This window comes from Monopterus albus, unplaced genomic scaffold (genome assembly GCF_001952655.1).
Source record: "Monopterus albus unplaced genomic scaffold, M_albus_1.0 scaffold41.1, whole genome shotgun sequence".
Taxonomy (NCBI): domain Eukaryota; kingdom Metazoa; phylum Chordata; class Actinopteri; order Synbranchiformes; family Synbranchidae; genus Monopterus; species Monopterus albus.
The window spans coordinates 1,168,141-1,190,209 of NW_018127921.1; the positions used below are offsets into that span (position 1 = coordinate 1,168,141).

Here is a 22,069-nt window from a genome sequence, read left to right on the forward strand (position 1 = left end):
GAAAACAGATCTTGACACTTGGTATGCACTGTTTAGGCTACTCTATTTCTGTCAGGTAAGCTGAAGAATTGTGACAGTATACATGTGTCGTAAATAACAAAGCTGTACAGTAACATTGTTAAGTTTGCAAGTGCCTTAGCTAACTACAGTACTTGCTAACACAGAGCTGTTTTCTAACAGCTAACTTGTCCCTCTACATCTGGCTCAGTTTTAACAGTGGAGATGACAGTGGACTGCAGGAGGAAAAGGATTTTGGCCATAAATAAATCGTAATAGTCCTCCCTCATGCTATGTGTTAAACAGTTAGCTAAGGCACCTGCAAGCAAAAAAATGCTGCACACGCGGTCATATCGCATGTCAAGATCCCACTGTTTTCCTGTTCTTCCTGCTAATGCCTCACGTCTCACCCACGTTTTCTTAAAGGGTCTTGTTTTTTTTGTTTTTTTTTGTCTGTGTCAGCTTTTAAAAATTTAACACAGTCAGTGGATATCAATGAATTGCTCCCCCCCGGTGAGTGTGGTTTGAGCCCTGTGCTGCAGTCTTCTCTTCATTCTCTAGTCTTTTCCACATCTCTTTCTACCTCTACTGCACACTTTTGCACACATCCCCTTCCCCATTTTCACGGTATGGACCTACACAGACTGTGAGCACCAATTTATATGGGACAATGGTGATTGTCAATGTGATGTGTCACATCTTGAGAGAGAGAAGCAGCAAAGAGAAAAAAGACTTTCTTGATGGTAGCGGGTGTTGAAAAGTAATTAGTGTTGTAATGTGTTTTTGTTTTGGCAACATTAGCTTTCTTACAGAAAGGCAGACAAACCACAATTATTAGGAGGAGGTGGGAACAGAGAGGCTGATGAAAAGACAGAGAAAGAAAAGATGTTTGGCTGGGATGAGGTGACTTACCCTGGCACTCTTGGCAGATTCCTGGGTGTTCAGATACTCTGTCACCTACGGCAGAAAGAGACAAGTCATTAGCGCATCGCATCACTGCGTCACATGTAGGATTTTAAAGGATTAAGGTGAATCAATGCATCCTTTCAACCTACTCTCCCTTGAGACATTGCTTTGACATGCTTAGATGGAAATGCAAAGTTTTTCTGCACAAAGTCCACATTTTTTAAGTAGAGTACTTGCTCATCCTCCCTGTAACACTGGATGTAAGGAACATAGTGTTCTCTGAAGATCAACAGCATTGAGCTAACACAGACGTACACAGAGTGGTTATGTGACTGCAGGGGCTGTAGAACGCACAAACATGCAAAGGAAGCCCAGTGAGTGCCCAATGCCACATTACGGCTCACTCTCTGGGGTCATTGCTTCACTCACTGTGTGTGCAGGGTATCACTCTGCACATTCATACCCCCCACCCCATCCCCACTTTTGCCTGCTAGCCTCAGGCCAACATCTTACTGTTGTGTAGCGGCAAGTTGGGGGTGAGCCCCAAGATCTACCTGTGTTTCATGTAGAAAATGACCGCTCTATTGTACAGTAGTGTAGTGCGACAGGGTGATATGTTTCCATAAAAAAATAAAGTATAGTATTCCTGATATATGCCAATACTATCCTTCATTCAAACAATGCACTCTTCCTCTTACAAATATGATGTGCAAATAAAACACACCCCTACTCAATTTTATACACTCTGGACTGGACTTCTGCCGCTTACTTGGTGTGGTTCTGGCGTCCCAAGGCCACATCTTTAAATAGAGTAATCTTTCCAATGGACAGTTCAAAACCCAAGAACAATCCATTCCTATTCATATAAAACAAAAGAAAGGCAGCAATTCCTCATATAAAATGTCTAACTAATCAATTAGCAAAACATATAGTTGTATAGCTGACATGACAAGATCAGGTCATTAACTTTTGACTCTTTCAACTTTTGCTACTTTTACACTATTTCATGACTTGTAGTAACATTAGTCTATTCAGAAAAAGCTACAGTAGACTCAGGCTTTTATATACAGCAGGCTCTCTTTAAAAAAAATGCATTAAAACATGAAGTATGAATGACCAGAGGTCTGTGTCATGTAAGCAAGTAAAGTTAGACAAGTTGTTTTTAAGTCTTAATGTCTCAGTCAGTCTATAATTGGGACCTTAATAAACATGAATTGTGTGCAGGCATTTTTATCCTTACACAAGCTATGCTGCCCCAAGACAAATCTGTCACATTCATCCAAACATGAAACTGTGCAGACAATATTTTCCACAGCCACAATCCCAGCAAACAAATTCTCTAATTTGTTCAATATAAACGCAGCTGTTTGTTGTGCTCGATACACAGAACTGGTTGTAGCGAGAGAGGACAGAAAAGAGTTGGAGGAAGAGAGAGAGAGAGAGAGAGGGAAGCCTATGTGCAGTGATGAACATATTGACTGCTTCTGCTAGAATAGCCATTTACCCTGCCTGACTGAACAAGTGAGGAGTCACAGGGCAGGGGATGGAAGGGCAAAAAGAGAGTGGGGGTGTGCTCCAAAACCCGGCCAGCACAGTGCCTGATGGGCGTGGTTTCCACTCCATTTAAATTCGGCACAACAAACTGCATGTTGCTTGTGCCGAACTGAACAGACGGCTTTAGGCAAGTTAACAAAATTTCCTCAAGAGAGCGGTGGAGACTGGTAAATACAGCCTATATGTTGTAAAGTTTGGCAACACTGAATCCAAGCACAAGATTGAATGTACTGACCTTGCCAACATTTGCAATTTGCAGGTTATTTGAATATTAAGTTTGACAGTTTATTTCTTCGTCTTGTCTGTGTAACATCATGACTGAAAGAAAGTAAATAGGATAAAATCACATTCATATTATGATGGTCTGGACTCTGGGACAAATCATAAAGTTCAGTCAACAATTTCTAATGTATTTCCTCTGTGTATCTTGAAAGTTTCAATGTGTTGCTGATTTCTGGTCTACCCTGTGCCATCTAATCCTCAACAAGGTGCTACTACAACCACTCAAATTATCATCCATTGTTTATCAGCTAATGAATTTCAACCTCATGTGATGCCTGCACTCCATGTAAGGCAGTTTCTTTGCCATTGCTGCTATACAAGCTGCTTGCTGGCATGGCTGAATGAGGTGCAGTCAGGGAGAGAGGCGGTATCTGGTTCAATGGGCTCAGTGTAAGTGGATGTATGGACCTTGCAAAGCTTAAGCCGCAGACTGTCTGAATGGAGCTGCCCTCCACTATTGCAATGTCAGAGTGGATATGGAGTGATCACGCTCTGTACCAGGCCTTCACACACAGACACATCACCTCCAGCACTCACATTCTGAATGGTGGCTCTGCAGGTACGAATAATGCAGCAGATACTTTCTGAACATTTAAACATCAGTATAGTTTGCCGGATTCTGATTAGAGGGAAGCATCAGCATGACAGTAAAAGGAAAACTGCTTAAAAGCACAAGCACAAAGAAAGCAAAAGTCACTTGAAAGAAGGAGACAGTAAAGAAGAGTCATCATATTTTTGCAATGGATTCAATTGTGCACCACATTGTGTAGCTTATTATAGCAGCAGATGAGCTGGCTTTCACACTGAGATGCGTATACACACACACACACACACACACACACACACACACACACTAGAATAAGGATGCCAGATGTTAAAACAGTCGAGTGTGGATGGGGCTCTGGAGCTTAATTGCTTAGCTAGCTTGGGCACATAGGTTGATTTGATAGCTACACTGCACATGGCATTGCCAAGATAACAGACCTGCAGCTCTGTCTGTGCAAGTGCACGTGTGGGAGTGTGGCTGGGGAAAGTGCAGTGGCTGCACAAGTCATCCATCAAAACCAACTAAATGGGAGACTTTTTGGAAGGCACTGGGATATGACATCTTAGTCCCATCAGGCAGATGTCACCATATGGAAAAGCCAGCCAGTGATATTTCGCTGATACAAAAGGCCAGTGATGTCATTTGGGCTTGGGAAGGCTACTATCGGTGCCCATAGCAGTTGGAGCTGTCTTTCCTTGTGCTGCACTTGGAAAGCTAGGGGGAGGCAAAATGATGTAGAAGAGGGTTTCATATCTGCCAAAGTGGATTTGGCGATATTCAAACACAAAAAAAGAAAATTACACTTGTGAGAAAAATGGCAAACTAGAAAAAAACTCAGCTTTAAAAAAATATATTCCATCTACACATTTTCTAAACTCTACAGAGCTGAGAGTCTGCATCTACATGCAAAGCATTCTATGAAAGAGTCAAGAGCACTACAGCACAGGATGCATACAGTAGATGATGGCTGCCACATAGGAACCATCACGGTGAGCCTCTTTGTGCTCTGGTCGGGAGGGAGCCTTTCCTAGCTCGCCCTCATCTTTCACTGTTCTGCTCACTTCAGCTCAGTGGAACACAACAGCCAATCAGTGTGCAGCTGAACACTGATGATGACTGCCTTCAGATTCAGAACAGCTCCACGTATCCTGTTCCGGATCTTCCATTCACCGCTTTTCTATCGGCTCCAGCAGGGAGGCATAATGGCTCATTTACAGCACAAACAAGCAAAGCTCATCTGGAGACAACTTTAAGTTGCAAAGGAAAGGAATGTTTCTCATCATGGGAAACAAGCGCACTGCCAAAGATGGGGAGGGGGAAGATAATGAAGCCAAGGTATGGTCCACAGTTTTCAGGAAAAAAAAAAAAAAATAATAATGTTGCAGCAAAACAAAGCAGAGGAGTCAACAAAGAAGAAGGTTAAAGCTGAAAGGTGTTCCAGGTGAGAAGAATAAGGAGGGGAACACAGAACAACAATAAGATAATATTAATATGGGGACAAGAACAAGAAATTCAGTGGTTGGAGGGGGGTTAGCATGCAGAAGGCACAAGGTGACAGTGTGCTTGTCTCAATGAACCTATGGAGCCCCCATATGCCAGACAGATGCCATGTTTGGTGAGCGGTGGCCTATAGACACTGGTAGTAGCAGCAGCAAAGGAGGATGCTGGATCCGAGTGTCCCCCGAATGTGTGTGATTAAGCCTTAATCTGTTTGACTCTGCAGCATGGTACTAAACAACCATCAGAAAGTTTAACTCATTACAGAAACTGATTTCACAACAGTAGTCCACATTTGAATACGCTTTTTTTCTTTTTTATCTGAGACCAGAACACACGCACGTGCTCCATGCACATTCAAGAAAACACTTATTTACAACTTCTGTCAACTTAACTCAAGTCCACTTTCATGTATGCAGGTCATTTTCTAGTGGAAGGCTTGGTGGGAGACTCTGTGTAAGTGTGATGCTTTTCGTAAGATGAACAACAGGTGGTGTGGGTCTGGTGCTTTGGCACTAAATTTGTGTCTACGAATCTGTCTGCCTGAGAGAAAGAAAGTGAAAGAGAGAACGAGAGAGAACGAGAGAGAGAGAAGTCGTGCATTTTCCCGCGCTGGCCGGCGTGCCGTGCCCAGGTGGTGTTCTGATAAGCATGGTGTGAAACTGAGTGAGAACTAACGCCGCAGCTTTCTGACAGGTTGTGCACGTCTGGTGCGTAGGTGAGCTGCCGCTTTTTTGATTTCACAGCACGCAAAAATGCCAAAGGAAACCAGATTTTGGATGACATGCATATGAAAAGCAAGTGACTAATCAAAGTTTCAGCCCTGCTATGCTGGCTTGGTACATGCTGCTGAGATGGGATGTCAGGCGACGTGAAACCTGCTGGAGTAGAAAAGGGACAATGAGGCTTGTCCTCCATGTAAGTTGAGCTTTTCTTATTAACAGCAATGATGATCACACACACCAACTCCCAGACACAAGCAGTCAGACAATTGCCACTAACACCATTCTTTGTTGCAGCATTGTTGATTTTTTTTTTCCACACTGCTCTTAATCCTCATTACATCTCATTTCATTCTAATTAATATAACAATTATTGACATGTAGTCTAAATATGGGGATGTTTGCAATTTGTAAAAATAAAATAAAATAAAAAATTCAAGAAAATTGCCAAATTAAAGAAAAAAGATGTAAGAAATTAGGTAAAAAAAATGTCTTACCCTGACTTCTGATGTACTTAGACCGATCCCAGATTACTTTCACCAGAGAACAACTGTTAAACATCAGGCAACTCGCACCAAACTACCTTTCTCCGATTTTTGTGAATGAAAAATGCTGTGTGGACATTCTGATCGGAGGCGCAGCTGCAATTTATGGGACCTGTAGAAAGCGCCGGCAAGGAAAGCAAGTAGGGGCCTTCATTAAACTACACCAGAGAGGGAACCGGACTCCACTCCCGTCTATCCACCTAGCAAATCTCTGCTCTGTAGCCAACAAGATGGATAAACTCATTCTCGTCCACAGGACTAACTCTGACTTTGCATGCTCCGCTGCTTTATGCTTCACGGAATTTTGGCCCAGCGACTCCATCATGGACAGTGCTATCCAAGTACCAGGCTTCCAGGGGTACAGAACTGATCGTGTAATGGAGCTGTCCTGGAAAACAAGAGGAGGGGGGATCTGTCTCTACATTAATGAAGGTTGGTGCACAGATGTCATGGTGTTACAGAGGACATGTAACACGGACTTGAAGACTTTTTTTTTTATCAATTGCAAACCTTTTTGTTCTCCCCATGATTTTTCAATCTTTCATCTTATTCCAACCTACAGGCAGAAACTTAAAACTGCGAAGCTTGTGGTCAAAACAGTGAAGAGCTGGACTGAGGAGGCTAAGTCAGAGCTACAGGCCTGTTTTGACTGCACAGACTGGAGTGGATTTGAGACTGCAGCTACAGACCTGGATGAACTCACTGACACTGTCACATCTTATATCAGCTTTTGTGAGGATGTGTGTGTGTCCAAAAAGTCCTTCTGCACATACAACAACAAGAAGCCCTGGTTCACTGCAAAACTAAAGCAGCTTCATTGTGACAAAGAGGAGGCCTAGATAAGTGGGGACAGGCTCCTGTACAGGCAGGCCTCTGTTCTCTGCACCACCACCATTGTCTGGTTTGGCTCAGAAACCAAACAGGACTAGAACAGACTCCAGCAGACAGTCAGGACTGGAGAAAAGGTCATTGGTGTGAGCCTGCCCTTGTCTGTGTGGAGATGCCTGAAAGTCCCCAAGAAAACCTCCATCAGTAGACTTAATGACCAGTCGCCCTGACATCTGTAGTTATGAAGTCCTTTAAAAGACTGGTGTCGGCCCACCTGAAGGACATCGTAGACCCCCTGCTAGACCCCCTTCAGTTTCCCTACCAGGCAAACAGGTCAGTGGACGATGCAGTGAACATGGCACTGCATTACATCCTGCAACACCTCAACTCCCCAGGGACCCATGCACGGGCCTCTTTGTGGACTTCAGCTCGGCGTTCAACACCATCATCCCGGACATCCTCCACTCCAAACTGACCCAGCTCACTGTGCCTGCCCCCACCTGTTACTGGATTACTAGCTTTCTGACAGACAGGAAGCAGCAGGTGAGGCTGGGGAAAACCACATCCAGCACCTGGACAATAAGCACAAGTGCTCCCCAGGGATGTGTGCTCTCCCCTCTGCTGTTTTCACTCTACACCAATGACTGCACCTCAAAGGACCCCCCTGTCAAGCTCCTAAAGTTTGCAGATGACACAACGGCCATGGTCTCATCAATGACGATGACGAGTCAGGCTACAGACGGGAGGTTGAGCAGCTGGTTCTATGGTGTAGCCGCAACAACCTGGAGCTGAACACGCTCAACACAGCAGAGGATGTACTTCCTGCGCCAGCTCAGGAAGTTCGACCTGCCCCAGGAGCTGCTGAGTCTGTTCTCTGCACCACCACCATTGTCTGGTTTGGCTCAGAAACCAAAAAGGACTAGAACAGACTCCAGCAGACGAACCATTCCATTGTAGATTTTGCTTTATGTTTTGGATCATTGTCTTGTTGGAAGACAAATCTCCGTCCCAGTCTCAGGTCTTTTGCAGACTCCATCAGGTTTCCTTCCAGAATGGTCCTGTATTTGGCTCCATCCCTCTTCCCATCAATTTTAACCATCTTCCCTGTCCCTGCTGAAGAAAAGCAGGCCCAAATCATGATGCTGCCACCACCATGTTTGACAGTGGGGATGGTGTGTTCAGGGTGATGAGCTGTGTTGCTTTTACGCCAAACATAACGTTTTGCATTGTTGCCAAAAAGTTTGATTTTGGTTTCATCTGACCAGAGCACCTTCTTCCACATGTTTGGTGTGTCTCCCAGGTGGCTTGTGGCAAACTTTAAACGACACTTTTTATGGATATCTTTAAGAAATGGCTTTCTTCTTGCCACTCTTCCATAAAGGCCAGATTTGTGCAGTATACGACTGATTGTTGTCCTATGGACAGAGTCTCCGACCTCAGCTGTAGATCTCTGCAGTTAATCCCGAGTGATCATGGGCCTCTTGGCTGCATCTCTGATTAGTCTTCTCCTTGTATGAGCTGAAAGTTTAGAGGGACGGTCAGGTCTTGGTAGATTTGCAGTGGTCTGATACTCCTTCCATTTCAATATTATCGCTTGCACAGTGCTCCTTGGGATGTTTAAAGCTTGGGAAATCTTTTTGTATCCAAATCTGGCTTTAAACTTCTCCACAACAGTATCTCGGACCTGCCTGGTGTGTTCTTTGTTCTTCATGATGCTCTCTGCGCTTTAAACGGACCTCTGAGACTATCACAGTGCAGGTGCATTTATACGGAGACTTGATTACACACAGGTGGATTCTATTTATCATCCTTTGTCATTTAGGTCAACATTGGATCATTCAGAGATCCTCACTGAACTTCTGGAGAGAGTTTGCTGCACTGAAAGTAAAGGGGCTGAATAATTTTGCACGCCCAATTTTTCAGTTTTTTATTTGTTAAAAAAGTTTGAAATATCCAATAAATTTCGCTCCACTTCATGATTGTGTCCCACTTGTTGTTGATTCTTCACAAAAAATTACAGTTTTATAACTTTATGTTTGAAGCCTGAAATGTGGCAAAAGGTCGCAAAGTTCAAGGGGGCCGAATACTTTCGCAAGGCACTGTATGTTCAACAATCCCCATACAGAGACTAAAATAATGAACTGCCAGAGTTGAGCTGTGCTACTTCAGATACCTAAAAAGATATGGTTATTTGGTGCTGTGGGGGCAAATTTTTTAACAAATGTGTGTGTCTGGTGTTTTGTAACGAAGTGGTGTGCTTCACAGATGGGTTTTTAATTGTTTCTGAACAGCAACAACGGAGGTCAGTGACACAGACCAATAAGCTAATGCAGGTTGGAGACTGACAGACATTAACTGCGAGCAGAGGCAATTCATTGTTGATTTTAGTTGTATGTGTTGTTGAAAATACTATTAATATGGAAAATAACCAGCCGTATTCTATAATAAAGTTAGGATCAAGAGTTTGCTGTTCTTTTTCTCCAGTATCCATTTTCTTTCTCTCACGAGGTCACCCAACTCAAAATGATCTAAATTTGAACAAGCTGTCCTCTACAACCCCCGGGGTGTGTGCAAGGAAGGATACAGTGTATAACTGTGACTGTGTGTGTGTGTGTATACATCTGCAGAAGATGGAATGGCATTTGGGAAGTGGCACATTTTAGTTAGGATATGTCAAAAGGGCCCTCAGAGCAGTGGCAGCAGGGGAGGCAACTGCCTGGGCAAGTGAGTGTATGCAGTCAATAACAGGGAAGCAGAAAATGTCCATTAAAAGACCCCATGTCTAACTCTACTTTTAAATTAGGTATTGAGCAATTGGTGGGGGAGCAGTCATGCTGTTGCACACCCATGGAGCTCAGAAGGGGTGTGTGTGTGTGCCCAGTGATTTTTTTTATTTACTAGGGGGTGGGGATGAGGTGGGGAGCTCTTGATGGGCTGTGACAGGCACTGGGGTTGAACACGGAGGGCAGCGACCTGAAAGCCAATCAATGGGGAGTCCGGATACAGCTAAAAGCCATTTACAGATGACATGGTGACAAATTTATGGGATGGGGTGGAGGCGATGGGAACCTGATCTGCTGTGTGCTTACTGGCTCTATGTGGACAAATAAACCCCAAGCCCCTATGTTTGGTTTTGTTTTATTTCATTGTCGTAATTTTTGTCCTATTACTGGTCTCAGGTGTGCTCTCTCAGGTATTGTATTTATGCTTTTTTCTTGTTTTTTTATGCCTCAATCTACATTTCAAATGAATTGTTATACATGAGTGTGCATTAGTACTCATGAGGGACACCCGCAGACATACTATGGTCATCCTCTCTGCATGGGGGGCAGCTCATAAGTGAGAAAATCTGTGCTAATACAGTATATGAAATATTTTTTACCCGCGAGGCTTCCTTTTGTTACAGTGAATCTACTATATAAAAACAACAACATTCCCCTAACGCATATCAATCCAGAGCCATAACAATATAGCGGACTGCATCACATGAGCCACCTTACTGCAGAGTATGTGTACCAAATAACAGCCTGCCTCTCATAAGGCCCACCACTGGCAGACTGACATTCCAGTGATTCAGAGCTACACGAAAGCCCTCTCCCTATCATTCATACATGAAAAATGAAAATCAAGGCCTTAACAGCAACAATACAGAGAAAAGTTAAAAGAAAAAAAATCAAACTACATTTCTCAAGGGGTGGCTGGGTAATTGATTGCAGCTTTCAAACTAATGCACCTTTTAGCATTTTCCCCACAGTCTGCCACACCCACAGATCCTATATGTGTCTTCACAAACTGTCTAGGGTGTGCGAATGTTATTTCTATATCTTAATCCTTTCAGCATACAGGAGCCAAGTCCTCCGTACAGCAGGCTTTGTCACTGTTGGTGAGTGACAGACACCTCTGTGTTTTTAACTGACTTGTAATTAGCAAACAGGAGATTATTAGCTTGTATCGCTAATGAACTTTGAAGTCTAGCACTGATGTCATTTAGCTGAGGTGACTGAGTGAGTCAGTTAGCATCCGGTGGCTTGCCAGAGTTTGAATCATTCATGTTGCTGGTGACAGGCAACAGTGTTGAAAAGCAGCAGAGCACAAAAGATAGTGCTTCTAACCACACAGCCATCTTCCCAATTGAGCTGTCATGACAAACTCACTGTAGCAGGCTACATCTGCGGGTGTGAGTTTCTGTGTGTTGGTCAAAGATAGCTCCTGCAGGGAGCCTGTATACCTTCAGGCTTGTACATACATTAGGCAGAGAGAACATATATTTCTACTGTATCTAGTTATCTGTTGAACCTACCACCTTTTTCACTTTCTCTTTCAAATATGACCCTATAGAAACAGTTCATGTCTCTCTACTGTATACCTTCACTTAAAACTATATAGGAGAGGCGTAATGTCAGCCCAGTGTGGGTTCACATGCCAGAACCAGCAGATGGGTGTTGCAAATAATTGCAGATAACAGCTTTTAAATCACAGTTCATTATGAGGCCAGCACCAGGTCTGATCGGAGCGCTGCTCCACTTTTAATTCCTGAGAATTATTTTTCATCATTTCATAGCACTGAAAGACAAAATGCAAATTAGTGCATGCAAAAGTCAAACGTGCTGCCTACCTATCACTATCTAAATTAACTGCTCGAGCTCAGTTTGGATAACATGAACAGCATAGGTTAAAAAAAGAGCAGCAGGGGAGGAAGGAGGGTGTGTGAGCGAGTGAGTTTGAGTGAAGAAAAGTATTAACGACAAGTATGGTGAAGTGAAGTGAGGGGAGTGATGTGCAGAAGGTGAAGTCATGGAGTAAGAGCAATGGAGAGAAAGGAGTAATGAAGAGGAGAGCAGTGGAAGGATTAGAGGCAACAGGAGGTACAGCAGGAAAAACTGGCATTGAGAAACTGGAAGCAATCAGATTTCAAACAATGAGTGGAGAGAGATATTAAGAGGAGTGGGGGACGAAAAATTAGTGCGTCTCTGTGCCAGTGTGGCAAGTTGCCATTCTAGCAGTGGATAACTGATGGTGCCAGGACAATTTAACCCTCCTGTTATGTTCGTTTCTCAGGAACAACATTGATGTTCGTGGGTCAATTTGACCCAGGGCATGTTTAATTATCCAAAAGTGTCAGAAACAAAAATTAGTGCGTCTCTGTGCCAGTGTGGCAAGTTGCCATTCTAGCAGTGGATAACTGATGGTGCCAGGACAATTTAAGGATGGTTTAGTATCATCTACTGTGCCTGAAGTGGAGAAGACATGAAGTTAGTGTGAGAATCTCAGGTCAGAGCAAGAGAGAACATCCAACACATTTTGTTCTCCAAAGCTGACAAATCTGTTCTAAACCATTATACCTGGAGTGATAAAAGTTCCACATACTGTAACTCTACTTAAAAGGGGCAGTAAGCAATAACACTTCAGTAGGTATAAGTAAGTGATAAACCTTTTTTTCAAATATCTCCTCCCAGTCAGTTCTGTGCCCATATGGCACAAGGGCTGAGGAAAAAAAAAAAAAGATCTGTACACAGCCCTGGCTCTGTAAATTGTAAACAAACCAACAACAGTGTTCCACTGCTTCTGAAGGAGCAATGAAGGTAGGGGTGTGTTTGTTTGGCTGTTGAGTTCAATATCAACAATCTCTCTCCAATATCGCTGACGTCTTTAAATCATAAGTTATACTTCAAGTTTTGATGAAGTCTGCTTCTCTGTTTGGGTTCCCCAGAGTTAATATCAGTATGCATGCTGATGCCTTATTGATTCAACTTCCCATTTAACATTCAATCTTACTCTTCCTTGCAGGGAAAGTCTAGGCACACTCTTTTCACACATAGTTCTTTCCCAACTCCAGAATAACAGTTGCCAACTACTGCAATGGCGTAACTGACACTGCTCTAAATTTGGCTGCCTAGGGCAACCATTACTGTAAAGTTTTGCTAACAGATCATTTATGAACCTAACATAACAGTTACAACTGGCTGTCACTGTACCTGACAGTCGACAGTGTACAGCAGCACTGTGCCTTGCTGAACAATAAAACAAAACGCACACACACACCTAACATACTTTTCCAAACTGATCTCAGCAGAAACAAAAAGGTTTTCAAGCTCTGTCTCTGGATTCAAATGGCTGAGTGGTTAAAACTAAAAGGAAGAGCAGACAGACTAGGAGAGATGGGCACTGTGATACAGAAAGACAACAGAAATGCTTTTTTGACAGAAAAAAAGACAAAGAGCAGAAAAAAATATCAAAACTGGTATTGAAACCAACATGTTGTAGTTATGGACTCATGATGCCTCAAATACTGCAGCTACTGTCTCTAATGTAAAGTACATAGTGTCCCTTCTAGTTGTTATGGAGGTGGTAAAGCAATAATTTCACTCAGTGGTGTTACTCATTAACTACTGTTTTTTTTTTAGGACTGCCACAAACGTCTTACTTAATATTCCTCTTTCCCAATAACAAATAAAAATGTTTTAGTGGACTTAAAAGTGAAATTATGTTAGCCAACAGTTGTGTGAAATGTCTGAACACAAGTTTAGAGATGCCTTGGTACAGCTGATAAACGATTATTGAACATGCTTAACTTGGTCATTGCACAAAGGGCACTCTCTCCAATTCTCTGTTCCTTCTAGCAATGAAAAGGATATCCTAACCTTCAAAGTGCAAGATCTATAATCCAAAGTGTGTAAACTGTCCAAAAACACCACCAGAAATATTTGTGTCTGGTTTAAATCTGCCTGATTCCATGCAGTGTTAAGTCTTGTCCAAGGTACTGACAAAACATTAGTTTAGGAAATTGTTTTTGATTTCTCTATTTTATAATTAGGTGTGCTAATATCAACTGTTTGCTTATGTGCTTTTTATTCAAAGTTCCTAACTTACCTCCACAGAATATCTAACTATGTGTTGCTTTTATTTCATGTTTAAATGTGATTTATCCCATATTCAAGTTATATAAATGTGTATTCAAATATGTGAGCCATGGTTGAGAAGACTTATGAAACACATAAAATTACTAATTCTCTTCCTAAGACCCGAACTAACAGTCTCATCCAGAGATAGGGCATGAACGTCTCCAAAGTGTGCTTCCAAAAGAACCAACCAGGAAAGTGTTTCTATAACAACAGAGTCTAAGCCAGTCAGAGGACTCCAGCCTGCAGAGGCCCAACCAATCAGACAAAAGTCTTATGCTCAAGCCAGAAAATGACAATGGGAATCCTTCCTCCCTTTGTCCAGAAAAAAGTTTGAACACAAAAGTGTTTGTTCTAAGCTGGGTCACTCCGAACTGACCCAGCTCACTGTGCCTGCCCCCACCTGTCAGTGGATTACTAGCTTTCTGACAGACAGGAAGCAGCAGGTGAGGCTGGGGAAAACCACATCCAGCACCTGGATAATAAGCACAAGTGCCCCCCAGGGATGTGTGCTCTCCCCTCTGCTGTTTCCACTCTACACCAACGGCGGCATCTCCAAGGACCCCTCTGTCAAACTCTTAAAGTTTGCAGATGACACAACGGTCATTGGTCTCATCCAAGATGGTGACGAGTCAGCCTACAGATGGGAGGTTGAGCAGCTGGTCCTGTGGTGTAGCCGCAACAACCTGGAGCTGAACATGCTCAAAACAGTCAGGACCATCATCAAGAAGGCACAGCAGAGGATGTACTTCCTGTGCCAGCTCAGGAAGTTCGACCTGCCCCAGGAGCTGCTGATACAGTTCTACTGAGGAATCATAGAGTCTGTTCTCTGCACCTCCATCACTGTCTGGGTTGGCTCAGCAACCAAACAGGACAAGTACAGACTTCAGCAGACAGTCAGGACTGCAGAAAAAGTCATTGGTGTGAGCCTGTCCTCCATGTAGGACCAGTACACCTCACGGGTCAAAAGGAGGGGGGAGAGGATCACTGCTGACCCCTCACCCCCTGGACACAATCTGTTTGCACTCCTCCCCTCTGGACGGCGTTACAGGTCACTGTGCACCAAGACAAACCAGGCACAGGGACAGTTTCTTCCCCCAGGCTGTTGCTCTTATGAACACTTAACCCACGACAGTATGACTGGACAATAACCCTCAGTGCAATACCTGTAAATATACATTGTACAGATTATACAGACTTGGACAGGTCTCTAGTTCTTAAGTACTCTATCTTTATCTCTACTTATCTAATTTCAATGAACTTTCCTTTGTTGTCTGCATTGTTTACTGTCTGTTTATACTGCTTTTTCTGCATTGTTGGCACTGGTTGTTGATGTTAATACTGCTATTTTATTATATTATATTACACAGCTTTATGCTGGTTTACTGTTTTGCACATTGAGAGCCGATGTACCTGAGTCAAATTCCTCATGTGTCCAACACACCTGGCCAATAAACTGATTCTGATTCTCCTTTGAGACATCTCCAAAACGCCATGTACTTTGAACAAAGACTGCAGCTGTACAGTCCAGCCCAGCCCGATAAAGCAGCTTCATCACAAAAGAGGGAGCTAAACCAGCTGACAACAGTGGAGCCCCCCCTGAGCTTGCAGCCCAAGAGGGGTCCTGGCACTTCAGCACCACTCTTCACTCTAGACCCAAGAAAGGGTTCAAATGCTGATCCTTCTCCATCTGACATGTGTAACTCCAGAAATAACTGTGGCTAACAGATAAATGATCTACTGTACATCATGGCTAAAGCTTGATGTCTAAACTGTAGTTGCTCCTAAATTAAATCCCATAACTTACAGAAACTTATAATTAACGTTTTCTCCAAATTCTTGTTTAATTCCTAGAATTTAGATCCAAAATCTAATGTAATTTTACACAATTTTAACTAACAATTGCTAACCAATAGCCTTTTGAGTCATTCATTCATAAGTCTAGTGGTTTTAATCATCTTTTTTTCAAATGTACCATATACCTCGCGATTCCCTTCTCCTTCTTGTACATATTGTAAATAAACTTATTTAGCTTATCACTGGCTTTCTCGTGTCATCTTTTGCCTCTTTTATTCCCAGTATCTTGGTCAGTGAACTAAGAATTATTTACTTTCAGAGGAGACTGAGTGAAATAATTGTTTATTAATGATATATTGTGTATCACTTGTATCATAAAGCTTGGTGCCCTAACCTAAGGAGATATCATTAAGATTAACATTTAATGAGTTAATAGTCATTTCTGCCACAAAGATGTAAATAATATGAAATATGTGGGGGTGTTCTGTTAATCTGTATTTTTGGATTATTTCCGGAATACAGAATCCTCTGCTTTACTGCCTAGGTGACACTGTCAGTAACTCCTCACTGAGTGTCTGAGAGTCAGAGTTTGGTGTACTGTTGATCCACCCACCTCCTGCTTCCCATTTCCTGCCTTTCCTCTAATAACCCACTTCCTTTCAATCAGATACCTACAGCTGGCATATAATTAGCTTTTCACTTGCATTTCCACAATGCTTGTTTATCATTTTGCCTTGATGTTTGTTGCAACAATTGCTATCCATATGGTGTGCACAGTGGGCATCTACAAGTGCAGGACTTTGGGCGTAAAAGCACTTAAAGAAAAAAAAAAATAGAACCAAATGGATGAATTCCTCTCTGCTCTCTCCCCTGGGACGATGCCATCCTCAAAGATTGGTGTTAACCTTCAGTGCACTTATGACTGACTACTGATAGATGCTGAAGTGCCAGTGAACAGCCCATCTGTTACACAATGCTTAGCGCCAGAGTACAGATTACAATGACTATGTTCCAGTCCTCTGAAATGGATAATGAATAAAGGACAGAGCCAAATGGAACAGATAGGAAGGACAAAAGTCGCTTCTACAAGGAAGCCGATAGCCTGGGTGAGCAAAAAGAGAGAAAGCTGGACAGCAAAGAGCTCAGCATGAGCTGGCTTGGATATTACACTATCAAAAGCTCAAGAGGAACTTTCTGTAAAAGAGGAAGACCAATGGTGAACGCAGATCCAGAGGTCACAAAAGCTCATATCTCAGAACATTTTTTGGCTTTCTTGACCCCTGTAAGATAATGTTTTCTGTTATTGCATCAGCTGCAGCTACAATGCTGCTCATGCACACTTGAGCCAAAAATGCACCTTGCAAACAAATTGGTGTTGGTCGACTCTGGTAGGTGGCCAAAAACAGCAAATACGCAGAAAATTAAAGGATTAAACTGTAAATGCCTTCATCCCAAACATCAGATAAGCCCAAAAGTGCTTATTGAATACAGATGGCATTAATTTGGAAATGTGATAATTACTGGACTGTCAGAAAGCCATAGAGATTGATCGAGTATAACAGCCCATTTTAGGGCTGCAATTAAATCAAGATTGTAAAAAATGCCCACAGTGATTTTTAAGGATCCAAGATGGCATCTTTAAATGTCTTGTTTTGTCCTACTAACAATCCAAAAACCAAAGATATTTAATTTACTAGGCAAAGAACAGCAGCGGAAGCTCAAAATTCAAAAGCTGAGACGATTAATCAATTGTCAAAATAGAGGCAGATCAATTTTCTGCTGATGAACTAATCGATATTTAGTCGATAACTAAAGCCAGATAGGAAACCATTTAGCTGCTGTGACTATTATGATTCAAAAAATGACAGAGCCAGAAATAATACATAAAACACATACTGTTACATCCACCAACTCTAATAAAAACCTTCTATCTGGGCAATTTAACTACTGTACACAGCAGAAGTGCAGTGCATCAAAAAAAGCCCACACATTCTATGAATCAGAAGCACATTTACTCCATTTAGAGGTTTGAAAAGCAGCCTAATCACACGTCAGCTTGTTTTTTTTTACCAAGTTGTAAATATGGACGATCTCAGTGATGGCTTTGAACTTGGAAGCAGACTTGATGGGTGGAATTATCAACACAAAACGCTGTAGAGCTTACTTTAACACACATTTGTAAGCACACTGGCAACACAGCTGCTTGTTAAGCTTTCTCCAGACCAAAATATTTTTCTGTAGCCAGCAAGGAAGAGGCAAACACTGGAGACATAGCTGTTGAATACCACAGGGAAACAATCTAGCAAAACATAAATCTGTGCAGTCTATAAGCCTATTAGTTGTATGGCTGGAAGCTTTTAATCATTGCCCTTTGTCTGTAGGGTCTATTACCCAGAGACATTATGGTCCCTGGCTACTCTTTGGGGGCCAGAGTTCAAAACATTCTCCCAATGATGCACAGTGCTTTATTGACTGACTATGCAGTAGGGTGTGCTTTTATCTGTGCTGTTAAGTGGGTACAAACATGAGATAGTAACCACATCTCCACTTGTGAAAGAATGTCTCTAGAAATGTGTTCCTCCCACCTGCTTCTAATTTATTAGCTTATAATTTATATACTACGTCTACGTACAGCTACGCTCTGGTGGACAAATTTTTGCTTTCTTTTTTTCCATTTCAGATTTCAAATAAACAGCATACTAATGACCAATATTAAGGCTGTGTAATAAACATCCTCCAGTTTTCTTTATCTTGTGTCTTTGAGTCTGCTGGGCAAATTAGCATAATGGCAGGAAAGAAAAATGAGCAATGCTTCCTGGTTTGACAAAATGGCCGCCATCAGAGGCAAATGATAGAGATGTGTAAATTTAAACTGTGTGGCTGTGGAATGACAGGTAGGGGGAAGTATTGCTCTTGTGGCACAGTGTTAACATCACAAAGCCTATAGGGACTTAGGTGCTAGTATGGAATTGCGGTAATATTTGGAGTGTCTGAAAGCCATATGACCCTTTTAATATCCAATGGCACAAGGGGCCCATTTGCCAATAAGAAACATTTGCTGTGCTCTTAAAGTTAAGTAGCACCTGCTGCCATTTTGATCGCCTGGCTTATGTGAGCCACTGAATAACAAGAAGTGGGGATAGAGAAAAATATTTTGACAGACTCACTCACAAACAACAGTCAGAGTGAAGTCTGGAAATTAGTCAATTTTTTTCCTAGACTGACATTATGACTATTTAACTGACCTAGTCAACAAATTCAGTCTTTCAATGCACCAAAAGTAGAACAACAATTCACATCTCACTATGCACAACCAACAAATCACTATTAGCTAAGTGTGAATTCAGATCAAACAGAAAGCTCAATCTGGATTGTTTCCCAGATTTTGGTTCTATACAGTAATTAACCACAACTGCCTCATCTACAGCCCTAGGGAGTCAACAAAGTGTCATGAACTTGGACAGAGCAAGTAACTGCATCATTCTAGTCAGAAAGATGGAACACAAGACGCCTAAACATCAGCCTAAAATCCCATTCTAGGCTTTCTAAAACAAAACTGAGGACTTGGATTTATTGTATCTAGCAGTACTCTCACATTATCCACAGTCTGAACACCGCTTCACTTACCATCTTCTGCAGGTGCTTCTCCTTGCGGACATCCACCATCACCAAGCCCTCTTTGACCAGGCCGAGGCCCACGTCGTCTTTGGTGTCCCCAAACTGTAGTGTTACGTGTGGGCAGGTGGCACCCGAGTACTCAATGTTCAACAGGCACTGGTTGTTCTGGATGTCCCGCACCACACAATCCACTACGTCAGCACGGGCATCCTCCTGAAGAAGCAGGAGTTCACAAGGAATGAGATAAGAAAGAAAGAGGATGGGATCAAAGCAGGAAAAATAGGTGAGGAGATAATGGAAGAGAGGGAGGCAGGGAAGGAGAGGAAAAAAGGTGAGGGGGATCATTAGTATGCTATCACTCATGAATCCTACATACTGTAGATATGCATGCACACATACACAGACAAGCAATGCAGTTGCTGAACATCACACATATGTGTGAACCTAACTGTGATTTGATTTCTGTTGGGGGGAAAACTGTCGGGCGGGTAAGAACACAATCTTACACATCACTGACCAGTAGAATACAACTAGAGGATCACTCACACAGTAATCTGTCAGTAATGTGGCAAAGCAATGATCTACTCAACCAGTTGAGGGGAATTTAGTTTGGCTTAACTATCTAATGCCTGACTGTTCTACTCTTTTCTTCTCATTCTTCAGTTACCTCATTCCTAACCTCCTCCAATGTAAGAGGCCAGCATCTGATTGAACACATGGCAGAGGAGGAAGTGGAACAGCTGCACTGCACTCTGACCTCAAGTCCTCCAGCAGCCAGGGTAAAAACAAGAATAACAAGGGAGCTACCTCTTTAAAGGCAAGACGACAGGAAAAAAAAAAAAAAAAAAATCAGGCCCTGCCCATCATCCATCCCTCCCCTATACCATCCACATTTTCTCTTCCCTTCTTTCTCGCCCTGGTCTTGTCTCTATGGCAACCCCCTTCGAGCTAGCCACCCTTGGGTATGTGCATGTGTGGTGTATGTGTGTTTGAGCATGTGTGGGCAGGGAAGCTTGCTCAAGGCACAAAACTAAGGGCCTGTTTTGTCCCTGCTCGCCCCCTGGTCAACTCGTCACAAGCGCTGCAGGGGAGCTCAGGGCGAGAGAGAAGAACGCAGACAAAGCTGACAGAAAGAAACCCACGGAGCGAGTGCTACAGGACAAGAATGGGTTGACATGTGAGGGGGCAATACAAAATCAATGAGAGCTTTCTAGTGACCCTGTCTTTTCCACCTTATGTGCAGAACAAACATTGTTAAAGCATTCTGACACGTTAACAGGCTCCACATATGCAGCATTGCATACTGTATGCTGCCAAATATCGTTTCCATTTTTTCTACACTGGAACAAATTTGATACCTCAATTTCAGTACTTACTACTTTATTTGAGAAATATCAAGTGTTTTCTAGAAAACCCTTTAAAACCAAGCAAAGCACTGTTTAGGTACTCTGCTGAAAAGGCAGCCTAAAACTATTTTTAAAAGTTATGATTTACATATAGAGAAAAGGTAATCACAAGATGCAGAACCTCAGCAAACTTTTGTAGCAGATTTTCTGTTGTCTACGAACCACTGCTATGAAAGTGGCTATTGTGTGGTCGGACATTTGTGTGGCTTTTTTTATTTTATTTATTTCGTTCATCTCATTTTTCAGGGAAACTCTTGGCATAAACTCCATTCTTTAATGAAGTGTCCAGGCATAATAAAGAGGTGGCAGGATGTCCTGTGTGGAAGCAGCTGTGAGTTCACGACATCCGTAATAAAACTGAATTAAATTGTGCCCGAGATGTGGTTGCAGTTGTTGCTCTGACAAAAGTAACTGCTGCAGTGAGATGCCCTGGAAAGAACATGTGCTTTGTGGCTCCTACTTTGTCAAGGCACAAGTACCAAATTTAGGTAAGAGCGTTTTTCCTGCAACATGTGAGAACAGTGACAACACACAGCAATCCTGCAGTTTTCCAAAGATATTGTCACTTTATGAAACTGTACTGGAAAACAGCAGAAAGAGCTCAACAAGCAGATAGTTGGTTGTTGGGAAAAACAAGATTTTAAGAGTGACTGAAGTCTTTTATATTATTTTACCATTTTATGCAGGGCATCAGGTGGCAGGTTGACACACAAAATCAACAACCTTTCCTGTGTGTACCAGCAATTGCGCAGTGCAAGTGAGGCACAGTGCACACATGAAAGGAAAGCCAAGAGAAAATAGAACAGGAGAAGGGTTAGACAGATGCAGGGTGCATGTCACTTTGCAACATGGTGAAGCTTTGTATGTATGTATCTGTGTGTGTTTGTGTGTCTGGGGCCTTGTAAAGTGTAGGTGATGTCTACATTCCCTAGGCTGGACCAACAGATGGGCCACTTCATCCTTCAGGAGACACTGACTCATGAGACAGGTGACAGCATACACACAGGCACTACCAGTTCACATGCAAGTGCGCACGCACACGCACACACACACACACACACACACACACACACAGCTTCTGCTGAGCCACTGAACTGAGTGAAGCTTTGATATACAGTGGGTACGGAAAGTATTCAGACCCCCTTAAATTTTTCACTCTTTGTTATATTGCAGCCATATGCTAAAATCATTTAAGTTCATTTTTTTCCTCATTAATGTACACACAGCACCCCATATTGACAGAAAAACACAGAATTTTTGACATTTTTGCAGATTTATTAAAAAAGAAAAACTGAAATATCACATGGTCATAAGTATTCAGACCCTTCGCTGTGACACTCATATATTTAACTTAGGCTCTGTCCATTTCATCTGATCATCCCTGAGATGGTTCTACACCTTCATTTGAGTCCAGCGGTGTTTGATTATACTGATTGGACGTGATTAGGAAAGCCACACACCTGTCTATACA

The 22,069-nt window shown here is 42.5% G+C and overlaps 1 protein-coding gene across 1 annotated transcript in view; it reads right to left on the bottom strand.

Moving 5' to 3' along the window:
* Nucleotides 1–22,069, bottom strand: part of snd1 (staphylococcal nuclease and tudor domain containing 1) — a 202,697-nt gene that overhangs the window by 2,855 nt on the left and 177,773 nt on the right. Inside the window, exons 22-23 of the mRNA XM_020599455.1 lie at nucleotides 19,202–19,405; nucleotides 910–954 (exon numbers count right to left, since the gene is read on the bottom strand). Coding sequence (XP_020455111.1) covers nucleotides 910–954; nucleotides 19,202–19,405 — 249 coding nt within the window. The remainder of the gene's footprint in view (nucleotides 1–909; nucleotides 955–19,201; nucleotides 19,406–22,069) is intronic.